This window comes from Oncorhynchus masou, chromosome 23, assembly GCF_036934945.1.
Source record: "Oncorhynchus masou masou isolate Uvic2021 chromosome 23, UVic_Omas_1.1, whole genome shotgun sequence".
Lineage (NCBI taxonomy): Eukaryota > Metazoa > Chordata > Actinopteri > Salmoniformes > Salmonidae > Oncorhynchus > Oncorhynchus masou.
In genome coordinates this window covers 55,856,292-55,875,336 of record NC_088234.1, presented here as the reverse complement: position 1 = coordinate 55,875,336, position 19,045 = coordinate 55,856,292, and the positions used below count along the sequence as shown (strand labels likewise).

General features: G+C 42.6%; 2 protein-coding genes and 1 pseudogene across 4 annotated transcripts; 1 reads left to right on the top strand and 2 right to left on the bottom strand.

Annotated features, from left to right (window-relative positions):
- Positions 1-1,122: 1,122 nt before the first annotated feature.
- LOC135510130 (protein ecdysoneless homolog) lies at positions 1,123-5,424 on the bottom strand (annotated as a pseudogene).
- A 2,334-nt stretch (positions 5,425-7,758) lies between these two features.
- LOC135511076 (protein ecdysoneless homolog) lies at positions 7,759-10,424 on the bottom strand. Its single transcript, XM_064932585.1, has 4 exons — positions 10,308-10,424; positions 9,465-9,911; positions 9,293-9,380; positions 7,759-7,923 (listed from the first exon to the last, which is right to left on the bottom strand). Exons 2-4 carry the CDS (start codon positions 9,614-9,616, stop codon positions 7,885-7,887), a joined length of 279 nt encoding a protein of 92 aa, XP_064788657.1. The 5' UTR covers positions 9,617-9,911; positions 10,308-10,424; the 3' UTR covers positions 7,759-7,884.
- A 327-nt stretch (positions 10,425-10,751) lies between these two features.
- Positions 10,752-18,197, top strand: LOC135511074 (protein FAM149B1-like). 3 transcript variants are annotated; one of them, XM_064932579.1, is made up of 16 exons: positions 10,753-11,286; positions 11,707-11,823; positions 12,070-12,217; positions 12,843-12,985; positions 13,373-13,534; positions 13,741-13,899; positions 14,129-14,310; positions 14,472-14,614; positions 15,015-15,083; positions 15,518-15,630; positions 15,827-16,057; positions 16,435-16,558; positions 16,668-16,793; positions 16,942-17,023; positions 17,118-17,255; positions 17,442-18,197. In XM_064932579.1, exons 1-16 carry the CDS (start codon positions 11,240-11,242, stop codon positions 17,522-17,524), a joined length of 2,067 nt encoding a protein of 688 aa, XP_064788651.1. In that variant the 5' UTR covers positions 10,753-11,239; the 3' UTR covers positions 17,525-18,197. The 3 variants fall into 3 exon arrangements, with proteins under 3 accessions (XP_064788653.1, XP_064788651.1, XP_064788652.1); XM_064932580.1 differs by lacking the exon at positions 15,015-15,083; XM_064932581.1 differs by lacking the exons at positions 17,118-17,255; positions 17,442-18,197 and having other exon boundaries at positions 10,752-11,286; positions 16,668-16,814; positions 16,942-17,017.
- The last annotated feature ends 848 nt before the right edge of the window (positions 18,198-19,045 follow it).

The window sequence follows — 19,045 nt, the reverse complement described above, 5'->3', positions numbered from 1 at the left end:
AAAGACAGATTTCCACCGGTCTAATGTCCATTGCTCATGTTTCTTGGCCCAAACAAGTCTCTTGTTCTTATTGCTGTCCTTTAGTAGTGGTACAGACCATGAAGGCCTGATTCACGCAGTCCCCTCTGAACAGTTGATGTTGAGATGTGTCTGTTGCTTGAATTCTGTGAAGCATTTATTTGAGCTGCAATCTAAATTGCAGTTATCTCTAATGAACTTATCCTCTGCATCAGGGGTAACTCTGCGTCTTCCTTTCCTGTGGTGGTCCTCAGGAGAGCCAGTTTCATCATAGCGCTTGATGGTTTTTGCGACTGCACTTGAACAAACTTGCAACGTTTTTTAAATTTTCCGCATTGACTGACCTTCATGTCTTAATGATGGACTGTTGTTTCTCTTTGCTTATCTGAGCTGTTCTTGCTATTATATGGACTTAGTCTTTTACCAAATAGGGCTATCTTCTGTATACCACCCCTACCATGTCACAACACAACTGATTGGCTCAAACCTCATTAAAAAGGAAAGAAATTCCACAAATGAACATGGCACTGTTAATTGAAATGCATCGCAGGTGACTACCTCATGAAGGTGGTTGAGAGAATGCCAAGTGTGTGCAAAGTTGTCATCAAGGAAAAGGGTGGCTACTTTGAAAAATCTAAAGTCTCAAATATATTTTGATTGGAGCAGGATCTCTTTACTTTTCTCCATTCATCTTTTTTTTTTAGATCCTAATTAGTCTCCCAGTCCCACCCGCTGAAATAAAATCGCCACAGCATGATGCTGCCACCACCATACTTCACCATAGGGATGGTGCCACATTTCCTCCCGACATGACACTTTGGTATTCAGGCCAAAGAGTTCAATCTTGGTTTCATCAGACCAAAGAGTCCTTCAGGTGCCTTTTGGCAAACTCCAAGCTGGCTGTCACATATGCCTTTTACTGAGGAGTGGCTTCCGTCTGGCCACTCTACCATAAAGGTCTGATTGGTGGAGTGCTGCAGAGATGGTTGTCCTTCAGGAAGGGTCTGAATACTTATGTAAATAAGATATTTCTGTTTTTTATAAATTTGCAAACATGTCTGAAAGCCCGTTTTTGATTTGTTATTGCAGGGTATTGTGAGTAGATTGACGAGGAAAAAAATTGTAATTTAATCCATTTTAGAATAAGGCTGTGACATAACAAAATGTGGAAAAAGTGAAGGGGTCTGAATACTTTCCCGAATGCGCTGTATATTATGCTCGTCAGCCTCACAAGTAATACAACAAATGATATACTACCAGTGTGATCATATTCCTATTTTTTTTGTATATCATTTTAAAATAGTTTGAGTAGAACAACACTGACAGGGCAATTCAAGCATAGGATGTCATAAGGTGAATTCACCAATTTGTAAGTCGCTCTGGATAAGAGCGTCTGCCAAATGACTTAAATGTAAATGTCAACTGGCAGTGATAATGTACTGGGCCTATAGCCTATTGCACAAACCTCATTGATACAGAACTGTTTTTAATTGCATAGTTAAAATCTGAGCAGTAGATCTCAGCTTGCATTTAGACTCAGAAAGTGATCTCTACTCCAAGTGCTAGAAACCAATACAGCAGTGTTTCCCAAGGGGTCCACGTTTTGGTTTTAGCCCTAGAAATTACAAACCTGAACCAAAATAGGGCCTACACCAAAACGTGCACCCCTTGAGGTCCCGAAGATAATCTTTGGGAAACTCTGCATAGAGACACTATGTCTTCCTCAAGGTTTTTCAAATCCCCACATGAAACAATAAAAAGTTAACAGTAAGCAAGTCCACATGTTTATCTCAAATGTATTACTAAAATTGGCTGGGCTTAGGTTAATATTGAATCACAATGAGAATGTGTAATAACACGGCACAGGGTAAGCGAAGAAAATAATATTTTCACTGCCTTGAAACCTCATTTAACATCATATATTTAGAAAATGACTACACATTTTGTCCCCAAAAAATTATCAAATCAAATTGATTTATATAGCCCTTCTTACGTCAGCTGATATATCAATGTGCTGTACGACTTTATTATTTGACTAAGTAATGATTTAAGTGCTGTAAAACAAAAACATTTTAAACTACATGTTATATTTAGGACAATCAGATTCAAATATCCAAAAGGGGTGAAAGTGCCTCTACGTTAGGATCACAACTTTGTAGGGTTACAGTTACCTTTTAGATCCTGCATTCAGAATGGCAAACATGATCCAGTTGTCAAACCACTGTCCTGATGTACATTATTGATTCTGGTGTGGTCCATGGTGTACTCTGTGAGCAAAACGTTTAAAGGGCAGTGTATCTAGGCTGCGCAGACAGTAAGAACTAGGTGTTGGGTGATTTTGTTTGCTAGGGCATAATGAGCGGTCAGAGTTCTCAATGAATGGTCAGAATTGAGGGGCAGGTGTTCAGCATGAACGGTCAGTATTGGGTGGCAGGTGAATGCCCAGACTCTGCAGCAGGTTAGAGGCCGGCCCGGCCTGCCCGGGAGCTCAGAGACTCCAGGAGGTTAGTGACCATGTTAAGGTCTATGTCCAGGGGCTGGATCTCCTCATCCTCACCCGGCAGACCCTCCCCGCTGGGGGAATGATGGCAGCCATTGGCTGCTGGGTCTGCTTTATTGGTGCCCTGTAGGAATCATAGAATACAATCATTATTTGACATATTTATATGCAATTAATGCAACTTAGGTATCCCTAATCCTTCCTCTTTCCAAAGAACTCTTTACAGAATTTGCACACTGCAACAAGAAGTGGTAAATATCGATCACATATCTTACCTGCTGGTTGAAGCTCTGTCCCATGCTGGTGCCCAAGAGCTCATGGTCCATCTCATCCATGTACTTCCTAAGACCTTCCGAAGCCTCTGCCCCTTCATCCCCTCGCAGTCCGGTAGGACCATCCACGGCCTCATCGACATCATCTAGGTCATCTGAATCCAACTCCTCATCCTTAGCCCCTGACATGTCTACATAGCACATAGTTAAAAAGTACAATGTGCAATTTGTTTATTTCCGTGTTTACGTGACTAATGCTACTATTTTTTGGAAAATGTGTTGTATACATATGTGACATATGGCCTTCATATAGAACTTACTACTAGCAACTACATACCCAGTAGTCTGTCCAGTGCACTGGCCATAGAGTCTGGATCAAACCCGAAAGGCTCATTTGAATGGGACCTGTAACATAAACAAAGGCAAATTACATTGATACCCGTTACAGTCAGCAGCTAGCATACGTTAGCATTCTACACAGTATCTCATAGCAGTTAGCATACCGCATACAGGGCTAAGTAGAACAGTGTGGACAGACAGTCTGTCAGTCTCACCAGGGTAGATGGGCCCCCTCATGTGAAGACATGGCGTTGATGAAGTTCTTTATGCCTTGGGTCACAGCCACCAGGCTGTAGCTGCCCCCCTCCTCCTCACCCCTTCCCCCCCTGCGTCTGTTCGGTGTGGATGGGCTTAAGCCACCCACCCCCACTCCTCCCCCTATGCTCCAGCTCCTGGGCTGAAATATCCAGCCAACTCTCACCTGGAGATGGGGGGCATTAGAAAAATCAGTGTTTCAACCAACTCATTCTAGCTCATCATTTTGGAAACCGCTAATTTAACTAGTTTACGATATGGGTATGTTTAGTAAAGGCTGAACCCTTCCTCTAAAAATCAGCAGGCCTTATGCCTGTGTGGTTTTATCTGACACGAAAGCCAGCAGTCTACTTAGTGGTGTGAACATATCAGCGCTGTAAATGTCATATAATAACAGGGATTTTACTCATTACACCTGAGCTGATACCAGACTGAGTGACTGCTGTACTGTAGTAATAGGAGGTGTTTACCCACTGTCCTCTGGGGGTAGATGGGCCTCGCATTTCCTCACTTCTTCCATGTTGCAGGGATCCCAGCTCTGTAGCAGCTGAAGGATCTCCTCACCTGGGGCCCTGCCACCAGAGTTAAACACACACACACACACACACACACAATAGAGTGTATTCACACACATATATGCAGGCACACATGTAGACAAACAGACACCAGTGTTCCTGGTGTTCCTGCAGCTACTCCTGACACAGACAACAACCACAATAACACATCATCACCAAAAGGGATAACATTATGAATCACTGACAATTGCAATGCTAACAGCCCGATACCGCTATGCTCATTGAAATGTAAAATAGAGGGCTGTTATGAGTAATCTAGGAAATATTACTGTTCAGGAGAATATAAAAACACCTTACTGGTTAGCTAGCATCAGTGATTAGCAGTCTCACACACTGAACAATTATTTACTTTTGTTTGCAAGATTGCATAATCTTTTGTTTCTGTTTCTAACCAGTAATAGAACAATTATACTCCAACATGTGTAATCAGTTCTCTGGGTTAACAATCAATAGAAGCAAATGCCATGCTGTCAAGATTGAAGCTGTCTAATAACCATTAGGCTACAGATAGTGCTCCTGACGTACATTGGTACAAATCCTATGAGCTACAGTGTCTGCTCAATTTTATATCATATACAGTACCAGTAAAAGTTGACACACCTACTCATTCAAGAGTTCTTTATTTTTTACAATTTTCTACATTGTAGAATAATAGTGAAGACATTAAAAACTATGAAATAACGCATATGGAATCACGTATTAACCAAAAAAAGTGTTAAACAAATAAAATATATTTTATATTCTTCAAAGTAGCCACCTTGATGACAGCTTTGCACACTCTTGGCATTCTCTCAACCAGCTTCATGAGGAATGCTTTTCCAACAGTCTTGAAGGAGTTTCCACATAGGGCTCCCAAGTGGCGCAGTGTTCTAAGACACTGCGTCCCATTGCAAGAGGCGTCACTGCAGTACCTGGTTGGAATCCAGGTCGCATCACATCCGGCCGCGATTAGTAGTCCCATAGGGCAGCGCACAATTGGCCCAGGATCCTCCGGGTTAGGCCAGGTTTATGCCGTCATTGTAAATAAGAATTTGATCTTAACTGACTTGCCTAGTTAAATGAAAAAAAAATGCTTAGCACTTGTTGGCTGCTTTTCCTTCACTCTGCTTTCCAACTCCTCCCAAATCATCTCAATTGGATTGGGGTCGGGTGATTGTGGAGGCCAGGTCATCTGCTGCAGCACTCCATCACTCTCCTTCTTGGTCAAATAGCCCTTACACAGCCTGGAGGTGTATTGGTTCATAGAGCTGTTGAAAAACAAATGATAAGCACTAAGCGCAAACCAGATGGGATGGCATGTCGCTGCAGAATGCTGTGGTAGTCAGGCTGGTTAAGGGTGCCTTGAATTCAAAACAAATCACAGACAGTGTCACCAGCAAAGCACCCCCACACCATCACACCTCCTCCATGCTTCACGGTGGGAACCATACATGCTGAGATCATCAGTTCACCCACACCGTGTCATGGCGGCTGGTACCAAAAAACTCCAATTTGGACTCCAGACCAAAGGACAGATTTCCACTGGTCTAATATCCATTGCTCGTGTTTCTTGGACCAAGCAAGTCTCTTCTTCTTATTGGTGTCATTTAGTAGTGGTTTCTTTGCAGCAATTCGACCATGAAGGACTGATTCATGCACTCTCCTCTGAACAGTTGATGTTGAAATGTGTCTGTTACTTGAACTCTGTAAAGCATTTATTTGGGCTGCAATCTGAGGTGCAGTTAACTCTAATGAATTTATCCTCGGCAGCAGAGGTAACTCTGGGTATTTATTTCCTGTGGCGGTCCTCATGAGAGCCAGTTTCATCAAAGAGCTTGATGGTTTTTGCAACAGCACTTGAAGATACTTTCAAAGTTCTTGACATTTTCCGGATTGACTGACCTTCATGTCTTAAAGTAATGATGGACTGTTGTTTCTCTTTGCTTATTTGAGCTGTTCCTGCAAAATCAAAGCCCCGACCTCAAGCCTATAGAAAATGTACAAACCTGTCTCAGTTACACCAGCTCTGTCAGGAGGAATGGGCCAAAATTCACCCAACTTCTTGTGGGAAGCTTGTGAAGGCTACCCGAAACATTTGACCCAAGTTAAACAATTTAAAGGCAATGCTACCAGATACTAATTGAGTGTATGTAAACTTTTGACCCACTGGGAATGTGATGAAAGAAATAAAAGCTGAAATAAATAAATCATTCTCTACTATTATTCTGACATTTCACATTCTTAAAATGAAGTGGTGATCCTAACTGACCTAAGACAGGGAATTTTTACTAGGATTAAATGTCAGGAATTGTGAAAAACTGAGTTTAAATGTTTTTGTCTAAGGTGTATGTAAACATCCAACTTCAACTATGTGTGTGTGTGTATATAATATTTATATATAATATATATATGTACACAACTATGTGTGTGTTTACATACATAATATTATTTTATTTTTTCATTCTATGAGAATGGAACAATACTATGACAATTATGATAATGACCTTTTAGTGTAAAAGCTGCTTGAACAGACAGCCTTAAATTTCAGCATGTTTTGGTGGGATGGAGTTTTGGCAGTTAATAGACCAATAAGAAAGAGTTCCAAACCTCTCTGCCAATAACAGCTCATTTTCAGTTTTACCCTCCCCACTCAATTCTTTTTTGCAGGAGAAACTGCTCTTGCTAAGAAGTTACCTGTTTATTTTTTACCATTTTGATTGAAAACAGTAAGGTACTTAATTGTTACCAGGAAATTATTTGACGGCTGCATTGGGCCATTAACATATGGGAACGATAGCCATTTTTACATCTGGGTCCTTAAGATGTCTCTACCCTAAACTTAACCCCTACCATTATCTAACCTTACCTAACCTTAATCTTTTTACATTGTAACATCTGAGTTGGGACGTCCCAAGAATTCAGGATAGCAAGGACTTTTTTATATCCGAAATTTTAGAGGGGAAAATTAGTTTCAAAACAAAGTGGCTAGTCTATTTTCATTCACTATAAAAATAACAACCCAACAACTTCTCCAACTCTGTTAAGACCGAGTATTTGGAGAGATACGATTCCCCGCCTCCACAAAGCGCACGTAAAATCGCAGGTAGCCTACTTGGAATGATATGCCAACACTTGAATAGTTCACTTCCTGTAAATACCCTGTAGCAGTCAGAACAACTAAACATCTTCACCCAGCTCTCCTACATGAAAAATATTGGTCTTGTGGAGTCAGTGGATTCGTCCATTATTATAGAGGCTTTCTATTTTGGTTGACCAGACTACAACTCCGTTTTTTACTTGTGTTAATGAAATCGCACATTTTGGGATATTGGCGCTTGCATATCCTCAACATTTACATGCATTTCTATAGCGAATGAAAATGGCTACTTTGTTCGACAATAGGCTCCATTTTCATAGATAAAACGCGGATTATTCCTATATAATGTTGATAACAAACAATAAGTTAAATATTTATGTTGATTGTTTAATAATTTGGTGCATTAGTCTAAAGTGTAGGCTGCTGATGACAATTTTCAGCAAACAATTGACTTGAAGTCAATCCACATGGTTGGGAATTTATTTTTGACTAATTGGATAATTACATTAGATTGTCACGGTATGCACACGTGACAATTAATTCACATATGGTGTGAGAAGGCGCTATATCGTCCTCTTGAGGTCAGATGATCGAAATGCGGGCTAGAAAGAAAACAGCCAAAGGCCTGGCCCTAATCATAAGACACAAATCTACCCTCAAACAGAAACCTTACAATCACTTCAACACTTCATAGTGTTGTTTCTGCTGCGTCACTCACCCCTCCAGTCTTTTCCCCAGAGCAGTGCAGATCTTGGGGCTGGCCAGACAGGCCTGTGTGTGGGACGAGAGCAGGATGGTTCACGCTGGGCACTGCGTTCATGGGCAGGCCAACTCCACTAGAGCGGGAGGTCAGGGCAGGATGTACAGCTCACCCCTGTAGAGGAACACCTAGCAGACCAGAACCAGGGGGAGAGACACAGATGGACAGACTGATATAGGCCTACAGAGGCAACAAACAAAGGGATAGTCAGCTATGTGAAGAGATGTATAGACAGTGATAAACAATTTGTAGTCATCACACATAGCCTAATAATGGAGCCTGATGTTACTCCTTACAGTTCAAGGACCTTACATGTTCCGTTTAGAGGAGAATTGACTCTGGCAGCCCAAACATTCCATGTAAACGTGAATCGATTGTCAATTGCAGTACGGTTCTAGAAACATAAAGCCATCTACTATCATATCACATAAAAATTAATTCACAAATGTAAAATATACACTGTCATACACTGTTTTAAACACAGTTGCAACCGACAGTATTTTTCAGTGAAAACACGTTTATGGCGTCCGTCTTCCATTTACGCATAGGTGTTCAGAGACGCAGATAGCTAATTAGCACAGGTAGTCGACTGTCTTCCATCTGTTTTACATAAACAGCTGCTGTAATATGGAAATATGGCCATGTGGGAACCCTAACCCTATAAAGGTGTACAAATTTGTATTTTGTTTCCAAAACATCAACAACAAACTAACATGGTCCAAGCACACCAAGACAGTCGTGAAGACTGGCTCAGATCTTCAAAATAATTTACAGCTGTACCGTCGAGAGCATCCTGATGGGTTGCATCACTGCCTGATATGGCAACTGTTCGGCCTCCGAACGCAAGGCACTACAGAGGGTAGTGCGTACGGCCCAGTACATCAATGGGGCCAAGCCTCCTGCCATCCAGGACCTCTATACCAGGCGGTGTCAGAGGAAGGCCCTAAAAATCATCAAAGACTCCAGCCACCTTAGTCATAAACTGTTCTCTCTGCTACCGCACGGTAAGCAGTACTGGAGAACCAAGTCTAGGCCAAAGAGGCTTCTAAACAGCTTCTACCCCCAAGCCATAAGACTCCTGCTACTACTCTCTGTTATCATCGATACATAGCCACCCTACCTGCATGTACATGAATATCTCAATTACCTCAACACTGGTGCCTCCGCACATTGACTCTGTACCGGTACCGCCTGTATATAGCCCAGCTATTGTTATTCACTGCTGCTCTTTAATTATTTGTTTTTTCTTATCTCTTACTTTTTTAAGGTATTTTCTTAAAACTGCATCGCTGGTTAAGGACTTGTAAGTTAGCATTTCACTGTAAAGACTACATCTGTTGTAATTGGCGCATGTGACAAATAAATTTGATGTGAAAATAGTACCGCATGTGTGTTAACTTTTAGTGCAAGTGTAAGAGCTCTTAACACAACGTCCTGGACGTAAAATACAATCGTAAATAGACGCTAAATGGGCTACATCAAACGTAGATAACTTACTCGGTTTCCACAGCTCTCTGGGTTCAACCACTTGGGAAGATAGTCTGCTGCTTCGATCAGAAGGAACTCCCCATCATTGTACTCTAACCTGCAAGTTAAAATAAATATCACTGGGAAGTTGAAACTAACTGGAAGTAATACAGAGCTTTGCAGACCGTGTGCTCCACTCTACCTGGCAGCAAGTTCTGGGAAGGCTTGTGTGATCTGAAGCAGGAGGTATAAGATGAACCACTCATCCTCCACACTGTCCCCAAACACAGCGCTGCCTCCAAAGTGTGCAGGAACTCCCCTTGCAGGTACAATCAAGATATGATCACCATTCATTCAGTCAAAGCATCAAAATGATTTGTATAACAATTCCTTTAATCCTCAAAAAACATTTGTATCCAGGTCAGAACCAGTACTGTGCCTTTCTCAGTGTGGTACTTGAGGTTGAATGGCTGCTGTTGCCAGATATACTGCACAAGGAGAGGGGCAACCTTGGCCAAGGTCTCAGACGTAGATCATCAGACTGTGTGTCAAAGAGGTTAGGCTGAACCAAGAAGAGATAGTACTGGACCATGTCATCTAGCAAGGCTGTTCTCCTAAGTGGGTCCATAGTGAGGGTGGCTTGATGAACCTATGATATGAGCAATAACAAGATAAGTTATGTTCCTTTGCTTTGTTATCAGCAGAGACTGTTGTAGGTCAGATCATACGACATCTCTATAATGACATTTGAATCATAACTGAATTATAGGGTACAAGCTCAGCTTCCAAACTGTTCAGACAGGCAGCTTGTCTTTTATCGATAAACTTATTGTGTAACTATACGTAAACTGCCATTGATCACATGATATCTTGATCTAAGTCTTCAATGATAGGCCTACTCTTTTACAATGAACATTACATGACATTTGCAAACGAAGTCATGTCAATAAAATGAAGCTAGCATCCTAACTCGTCAGTGCCTTCACTAGCTAATCGCATGATCAATTAAAGTTAACTTAGGTCACAGTTCTGAGAGAGGTCTGACCTTGCCTTGTTTATTATGTATATGTTTTAACGTTAATCTTCGAGAAGGATTCCCATAAAAATAAAATTAGTTGTCAAGTTCTGTCATTCTCATGCCGTTAGAGGAACTGTTTTTTCCCCTACCATTAATAGATCTCGGTTATAATACTACAGTTTTTGTAATTGGTTCCTATACGACACGTATTTATCCCTGGAATAATAATATACTTCGATTAAATTTTGCTTCAAAATTACGATACACAAAAAATATAATGAATCAAATAGAAAAGTTATACAATTTACATAAAATGTGGAATTACAATTGTTTTGAATTCTATACGTAGACAACGTTCCCAGGTGAGAGACGGACATAATTTTGTAGCGCAATAGTAATATCGCACAGAACACAGGGAGTTGTAGTCTTTTATATTTTTGCAAAAGGTCATTTTAGAGGAGATCAAAATACATTTCCCGTGAGGTATAGGAATAAGAAAGTTAGGTATCCATGACAGCCTTGTTATTGTTGTCGTGAGGGATGCTGTAGTTAATGGCTATATTGATTATTTTACTGGCGCTGCCTGAAACATAACCTATAATACCATAATACTTTTAGGCCGCGTTTTATTTGAAGTATTCCACTGCATTGTATAGTAACAGGCCACTTCGTGCACAACTGCGCGGTTTGGTTCTCCCTCTCAGTTAGCTAACGTTAGCGAATCTAGTAGCTAGCTAATGTTTGTTAACGTTAGCAAGTTGGCTGCAATTAAGTTCCACATCAAAGACAACGAAGCTAGCTAGCTAGGTAACTTGCTAGGGTGTACAGGTGTTATTGAACCGCGGGCGGCTGAAAATGACAAACCTCTGCCAAAAGAGCAAGTGGGGGCATGAATCAGAGGGAAGCACGGTGAGAGAGGACACTCGGGGGGGCATGAGGCGATAAAAACGGATAAAAGGATGATTTCGCGATACACCAGGCGGCCGGTAACGCACAGTCTTGAGATGTAAGTAATAGTTGCTAGCTAGTGGACAAGTTTGTCATTCTTTGTTAACTGTAATTTCTGTCATTCGAGATTGAAATATGGTAACATGATTGACTAAAGTTAGATTGTTGGTTAGCTAATTATCGGGTGACAACGTAAAGGATAATGTAGTGATCATGTGAGAGCCCATTTGTCAAACCAATCCAAGGTCAGTTGCCTCCATTACACAAATGGATGCAATAGGATGATGTTGTTCAATGCTGTAACTGATGACGTAAGGGTCCCACTTCTACCTCATATTTCACTCCTTGTTTGTTTGGGATCAATGTCTTTTTACAACAATAAATATCAACCCACCAAAGTATTACAATGAAAGATATATATATATCAATGCTATTGCTTATTCATGTTTTATTCAGCTATATTTTCCCTTCTCTGCAGTCGTGGCTTATCCCGAAGCCACCTTGACCATCACCCTCTCCCAGAAGAGGTAGATGATGACTTCCTCCCCCAGCACCTCCTCCATGACCTTCAGGAAGCTGTCTCAACTTACAACAGGTATGACCTGTTTTTCATGAACCGGACAGGTGAAACCATGCACACTTGTAGGGAGCAGCCATATTGCTTTCACAGATCCTGTTTAGATGTGTGAAGGCAAGGAGACAAAATAGAGGGAGGTAGCCAGTAACATAATCTGAACAGCACAGTAATATACTTCACTGCTCTAAAATATTCCCTGGTACACTCAACAACACACAACACTGTAACGTACAGCAACATGTAAACATCTGTCCTCTGTTGCAGCTCAGAGACGACGTCTGCAGCCTCTAACCGGTCAGACTCTCCAACGGTCACCACTGGAAACACAACGCGGGCCTGGTCTGGGATCCACAGCTACACAGGGACAGGCATCTCTACAGAGAGGAGCTCTGTCTTCTCCTGGGGCTATGATGTGAGTCTCACCTCACCTTCTCAGCTGGCTGCCAGAATCTTTCAGTTCAAATGCCCTATGTTCTGAGTATTTTGAAGTGCATATATAGCGAGGCATAGCCATGCTGAATGCTACAACAGTCTTGTATGCAGATTACCATTAAATTAGAGTAATCATGTTTGTATTGTAATGACTTGGTAATGAGGGCAATCTGCTCTGTCTGCAGAGGTCATTTCCCTCATGGTTTCGCTTCGTCGTGATGCTGAGCTTTCTAGAGCTTGCCTTCAGAAACAAAACAAAAAATCTCTGATTTATTTACACAGCCATGTCCTCAGAAGGCCTCATAGAACTCATACCCCTACAGTCCTAAGTTACGAACTTAATATTGTACAGTACACACAAACCCTCGCCTGTGCACGCACACACAGTCTCTGAAATATACATGCAAATGGTACTACTTGCTCCAGCACAATCACTTACACAGTCACCTGGGAGCCATGTAGCGTGCTGTGAAATGAACAGCGCTCAGCGACATGCTGCTAATAATTGATAAGTAGCTTGAAAAGCAACGACCTTCTGTCATAGTGTGCCTCTCAGTCGGGGCTCCTCTCACTCTCTTTTTCCCTTCCCTCTCTCCATCCCTCAGGAGTTTGACAAGGCGGCGTCGCGACAGGTGCAGCAAATGTTTGAGGAGATTGATGAGGAGCTTTACGAGGGGCGGGGTGGGGCGCATCTACTGGGGCTGCAAGATGAGTGTCATCAGTGGGCATTCAGGTTCCCTCACTTACGGTGGGTCCTCACCCTACACCCCCTCATCTCACACATTACTGCCACTCTAGCCTGGCTCCTTCCACTCCTCACCTGTAAATGTATTGCTGAAGGTCATTTGGCTGCTGTATAGTGATACTTCTTAAAAAGAGCCGTCTAACTTAAAGATACCTAAGATAAATCTGATTTAGATTTGTTTGCAAACCCGAGAAGGAACTACTTACCACATAATGATCGGCCCAAAACCATTGGGCCCCTATACACAATGAGAGAATGTGTCCTAGACCATTGGCTCAGCATTACAAAATTAAATTGTTAATCAAATAAATTCATTTTCCTGTCTGTTGGATTCATTGAAGTTCTAATCACTGTTTCACCTCCTATCCACCCTACTATGTGAACCCACAGGATTCTGGGTAGTCAGCTGGTGTGTCCCAGTGACGAGGGCTTTCAGTGGTACGCAATCTCAGGGAAGGGGACCGGGACACCCGCCAGCACCACTGCAGCTGGACAGAAGGACAGCAGTAGTAGCAAACCCCAGGATAAGGACAAGCCCTGCCCCAGCACAGAGTGAGCACTAGCTACTGATGCTGTTATCCCATCAATTATAGATTACCGTTGGCTTTGTGGTTTTGTGACCTACATACTGTGTGGCTTGTCAAACAGCAAGTGAACTAAGTAACACAAGGCATACTGGCACTGGCTAGTCTAAAATGTTTGGACTGATGCTGTTGAGAAACTGATGTCAGTGTGAACCATGTTGTTTGTGTGTCCAGTCTGTGTGTGCAGGGGAGAAGGGCTGTGCTGTCCAGGCCCTGTGTGGCAGTTGACCACCCCCCTGGTACTCCCAGTGGATCCAGAGGTCATGACAGGCCCAAGGTGATCGAGGCTGAAGGCCTAATGGAGGAGTACCTGGCCTTTGACAGCAGGGACCTGTGAGTCACCACCCAGCTCTCCTATTTAGGACGCTTTAAATATAGGGGCATTTCAAATACTTTAAAGTATGGTGCACTTAATTGAGCTTGGAGCCTACTTTTAGGATTATCCCAAGGGTTCCATTGTACCAAGTAACCTAAAACAAAGCTTAGTATTTGAAAGACTTTGACATTATTTTGCAAAAGGTTTGTTGTGTTGATGGTTTAATCTGTGGTTTGACTTTTACAGGGATGATGAGTGGGAGCGGGGTTGGGTGGGGGCTGGTCGGCGGAGGTACTGCCTGCCTCCTGTGTCTCCCTATCGCTGTCGCAGACAGGCGGCCCTGGACTTGCTCTTTGACGACGTGTGGCGAGAGCTGGTTGGCTGGATGGAGGAGTTGGTCCGCAGGCATTGGGAGGGCTATGTCTCAGGTAGGACCACAGGGCTATGTCTCAGGTAGGACCACAGAGCAAAATCTCAGGTAGGACCACAGGACTATGTCTTATAGGCACTTTTGACTTGTCATTGACTTTTAAACCAACAAATCCATCATTGTCAAATTGACAGTATTCTGCCCCCTTCTTATTGACAGATGATGAGAAGACTGCAGTGAACTTCAGCCCATCACAGTCTGATGCTGAGAATCCTTTCCTGCTTCTGTCCGCACTTCCCACCCTTCTCCCCAAGCTAGGCCAGATCAGGGTGCCCCAGCTAACAGGCAGCCTGCAACCCCAGGTCAGTGCCCTGAGAGGGGGTTGAAGGACCACCTTCTCAGAGAGTGGAACATCCTACTCCTAGGATGTAGGTTTTATGTCAAGAAATGTTAATAAGCACTGTGATTGAACTCCATAATAACCTTCAGATGTGTTTGAGAGTTTAGGACAAATTCGGCAAACTGAAAACAGACACCGATGCTGAATTGTTTTCCCCTGCTGTCCGTAGTTCTTCTCACTCTTGTTTTGAAGGCTATCAATTCATTAACTTTAATCCTTTTTTCTTTCCTTCCTTCTTTTTGTCCCCTACTCTGTCTTGTTCCTTGGTCTGTTTCACACCTTTCAAACCAACAACCTTGTATCTGTCCACCTCACTCTCTCCTTTTCTCTCTCTCAATTGGTCATCCGTTTTTCCCCCAAAGACCACAAAATCAAGGGTCTCAAAGCACAAGTCCAGACGGAAATCCAAAAAGCAGAAAAAGCCATCCACTGTATGTAACTCTCACCCAGAGCCAAAATGGCGCCGATCGACGCCATCCACAGCGGCATGTTATTATTCACTCCTAGACTGAATGTGCTTGTGCCTGTTGAATAACACAAACCACACCACTTTTAGTCACTTTCATACTTCTTAACCAATTGTTGATTATTTCTTTTACACACGTCTCTTATTTAGTTCAATAATGACCATTTTGGAATGCTTTTTTTTTTTTTTTTGCTATTTTGTCTAATCGTCTGTTTGGTCTCAAGTGGGTGGTGGTATGTCGTCTCCACTTGGTTGCATGTAGAAAATCCAAGTTGGAGCTAACTGTGGTGACGTGCAAGTGTCCGTAGGGATGTTGTGGCTGGTGTTTAGGTTTTAGGTGAATGACCACTTTTGCCTAGTCTAACTCTGTATCTTCTTCTGCCTCCCTCCCTCCTACAGTCCAGTCGGGTACCAGTAGGGGCAGCGGTGACGCATCACAACCTCAACGACCTCATAGTGATCCACGGCATCCCCCTGCAGCAGAGGAACCTGGGCGTGATGGAGAAAGCTAAGTATGGAGACTGATCATACTCATGATGATACTATAACAATCTTTATTAGTAGAGTGTAGCATAAGGAGTTCACTGTAGCTGTGAACCACTCACCTTTTATCTCATTAAATAAGAGAGCAAGAGACGGTTATTAGCTATGGATATGTAGGTTTTTGCATATGTTACTTTGAGTTAAGGTTCACTGCTTCCTTCTCAGGGACCATGAGGAGAGGATGGTGGTGACCCATCGGCCAGGGTCCAGTGTGATTCCGTCCAGCAAGCCCCGTCCTCGCCGGGTTCTAGAGCAGAGCTCCTCGTCCCTGTCCCGTCCGCCCCATTCGGCGCTACGCCGTAACCCCCCCCCACGCACCCTTCTGCCCTTGGTTCCCTGCCTGACACAGTTCAGTGCCGCCGGCTCCATGGAGGAGGTCATCCGTGGGACACACCTGTGAGTTAACTTAAACGGGGTTACCCATTCTCCAGCTGGTCCCTTTCCTCTTCCATGTACACCGCCTCCCGTCTTATTTATTGCTCTGAAGCTGGAGAACCGTCTGTGCAGAGAGATTACTTTGAAAGCTGTTTGCTGTTTAACTCTTGCCTTGTGGCATTCTGTTCAGCAGAAGGGAAGTGGTAGAGATGTGAGGAGTTGTGTGTGATTAAGTACCAACGGGTGAACTTTTAATGAACCTTGAGTTAAAGAAGATCTGTGTGAAGCATACAGTATAATTTGCCCTCATGTGGAATGATTTCAGTTCGCGCCATGTTAAAGGGACTTGTGTAACTTTATGGAAAGTGTGGAAAGTGAACAGGGCTGTTACTCTCCAGACCCACAGCCAGTGACCGCCTGGCCTCGCCTCTGATACCTCTGAGCAGGAACACACTCCTTCCCCCCATCGGCACAGAAGAAGCTGAACCCATGCACTCTGGACAGCACTTCAGACCTACTCAGGTATTGGATGAGTAGAACTCTGCATAATAGTTGTACATCTTGCACTGACTTGACAACACTTAATACTATCACCTGCTAATAACACAACACTATTTTATTTTGTGTGTAGCGGCATAGAGGCTTGTCCAGTCGTGCCCATAGTGCTGTTACAGATGAAGCTGGTTGTTTGCTTCCTCGGGATCGGCTTCATCAATTGGACGTATTCTCCCGTCCCAACACCACCCACACCTACAGGGTATGGCTATAATCACACACGGTAAAAGTTATTATACCACTACAGAACGATTTAGCCATATTTTGTAGGTTTATATTGTAATAGATACATATGGAATATGTTTGCCTGCGTCCCAGTCCGTGAGATTTAACTCTGGGTTCTGTTGCAGTCAGACACCCCTTACCGCCGCTCCTTCACAGTACTGGACAACATTGGACAGGGGCGTCCTGGCAGAGAATCTTTGGGTACAGGTGGGCACCTCGTTTTACATTGAATACTGTACACAATTTCTACGCATTAATTTTTGTGGCTAACTCATTGAGTCTCTGTCTGGTACACTGGCAGACTCTTTGGGCATCGGAGTGATGGGCATCAGTCTGGGCATCAGCAGTTCCTCCTTCCTGGACTCCTTCATCCACCACCCTCTGGGCCACTCCCCCATCAAGGATGAGGAGGAGCCTGACACACAAGCCCCTCCCCCAGGTCAATAGGAGCCATCTGTGGTCCTCATTTATAAAACATGTCGCTGGGTTGCGGTCTAATTATGTTTGAGAGAATTCGGTTGTAGCCTCTGGGTATCTAATGAGAAAAGTCATTATTTTCAGACAGATGATTTGAATATTAACTATCAATGCTCATTAACACTCATCTTTGTCCTGCTCTCCTCAGCTGTACTGGTGCCTGTGTCAGTCCCAGCACGCTCCTACACCAGGGGGGGCTTTACATCCCGCAGTAGCAGACCTGGGTTATAGTCCCTTCCACCGGTTGTCACTAGTTAACACAGCCACAAAGTCTTAATTATCATTAAACCCCGCCCATTTCTACAATTTCTCGTCTTACAATATGATTTTAAACCTTACCACACTGCTAACCGTATGCCTAACTTTAAAGTGAAAAAAAAAAGCTATACATTTGTTGCCAATTTTGACTGGCTGTGGAATTTGCTTTGTGGCTGTGTTATCAACATCGGCCGCCTCCACGAACCACACACCTCAGCACGGCAGGATGCAAGACCCTGCTGCCACTCCCAACGGGGCCTTCAACAACACTTTATACTACAAAGAACATTTCTACATTGTACTGTTTGGTGATTTTATTTGATGCTTTTTTTTGTTTTTCTAGAGCCCTATTTTTGTATGTTGGAACTCTGCTTACCTGGCTGCCAAAGACAGTAACCCGTCTCATTAAACCTACCTATCTGTATGTATGTTGGTATGTATATTGTTTATGTTCTCTGATCTCTATACTCTTAAATTATTCTATGCAGGGAATGAGTCGTTCTACGAAAATGGTGGCTTTTTGACCAGCCAATAAAAAGTTTACAAATTAGTCATAATAGTTAATGGTGTAACAATGTTAATGAAAATAAATGACAGCATATTATTTTTTGTATATCACATTAAAATGCTTGTGTTGCCTTTGTCACCGGTGTACCCTATATTTTAATGACAATTAAGGCTTTCCAGAATGTAATTTGAGTATTTACTTTAAATATATAATCCAAGACAAAAAAGGTTAATGATAATATATAAAAAAATTATTTAAACAAAACATTCTTCTATAACACCAGTGACAAACCTTCAGACTGTTCTAATAAAAACAGCAGGAACAGTAACCAGTGAAAAAATCTGTAGAATATCTAAGATGGTGGCCACAGTAGCTCAAACGACACTTCTTAAATTGTGAATAAATTACTTAATCATGTGATTTGATCAATTATTTTAAACAAATTTCCTTTTCCCCATACTATAAACTGTGTAACACCAGCGACCGATCTTAAAGCGTCTTTACCAAATGAATCATAATTGCTAACATGAAGAGACTGCAGACTCGAGGTCTACCGATTAAATCGGAATGGCCGATTAATTAGGGCCGATTTCAAGTTTTCATAACAGTCGGAAATCTGTATTTTTGGATGGCGATTTAAAAAAAAAATTTTTTTACACCTTTATATAACTAGGCAAGTCAGTTAAGAACACAATTCTTATTTTCAATGACGGCCAAGGAACGGTGGGTTAACTGCCTTGTTCAGGGGCAGAACAGATTTTTACCTTATCAGCTCTGGGATTCAATCTTGCAACCTTACAGTTAACTAGTCCAACGCTCTAACCACTTGCCTCTCATTGCACTCCACGAGTAGCCTGCCTGTTACGTGAATGCAGTAGAAGCCAAGGTAAGATGCTAGCTAGCATTAAACTTATCTTATAAAAAACAATCATAATCACTAGTTATAACTACACATGGTTGATGATATTACTCATTTATCTAGTGTG

What these genes read in the sequence shown, in the direction of transcription:
- LOC135511074 (XM_064932579.1), top strand. Translation starts at nt 11,240, where the DNA reads ATGATTTCGCGATACACCAGGCGGCCGGTAACGCACAGTCTTGAGAT. An exon ending in GTAACGCACAGTCTTGAGAT is followed by an intron (nt 11,287 to 11,706) that starts GTAAGTAATAGT and finishes CCTTCTCTGCAG; the next exon opens with TCGTGGCTTATCCCGAAGCC. An exon ending in CACACAAGCCCCTCCCCCAG is followed by an intron (nt 17,256 to 17,441) that starts GTCAATAGGAGC and finishes TGCTCTCCTCAG; the next exon opens with CTGTACTGGTGCCTGTGTCA.
- LOC135511076 (XM_064932585.1), bottom strand. Translation starts at nt 9,616, where the DNA reads ATGAATGGTGATCATATCTTGATTGTACCTGCAAGGGGAGTTCCTGCA. An exon ending in TTCCCAGAACTTGCTGCCAG is followed by an intron (nt 9,381 to 9,464) that starts GTAGAGTGGAGC and finishes TTTAACTTGCAG; the next exon opens with GTTAGAGTACAATGATGGGG. An exon ending in CAGAGAGCTGTGGAAACCGA is followed by an intron (nt 7,924 to 9,292) that starts GTAAGTTATCTA and finishes CTGGTCTGCTAG; the next exon opens with GTGTTCCTCTACAGGGGTGA.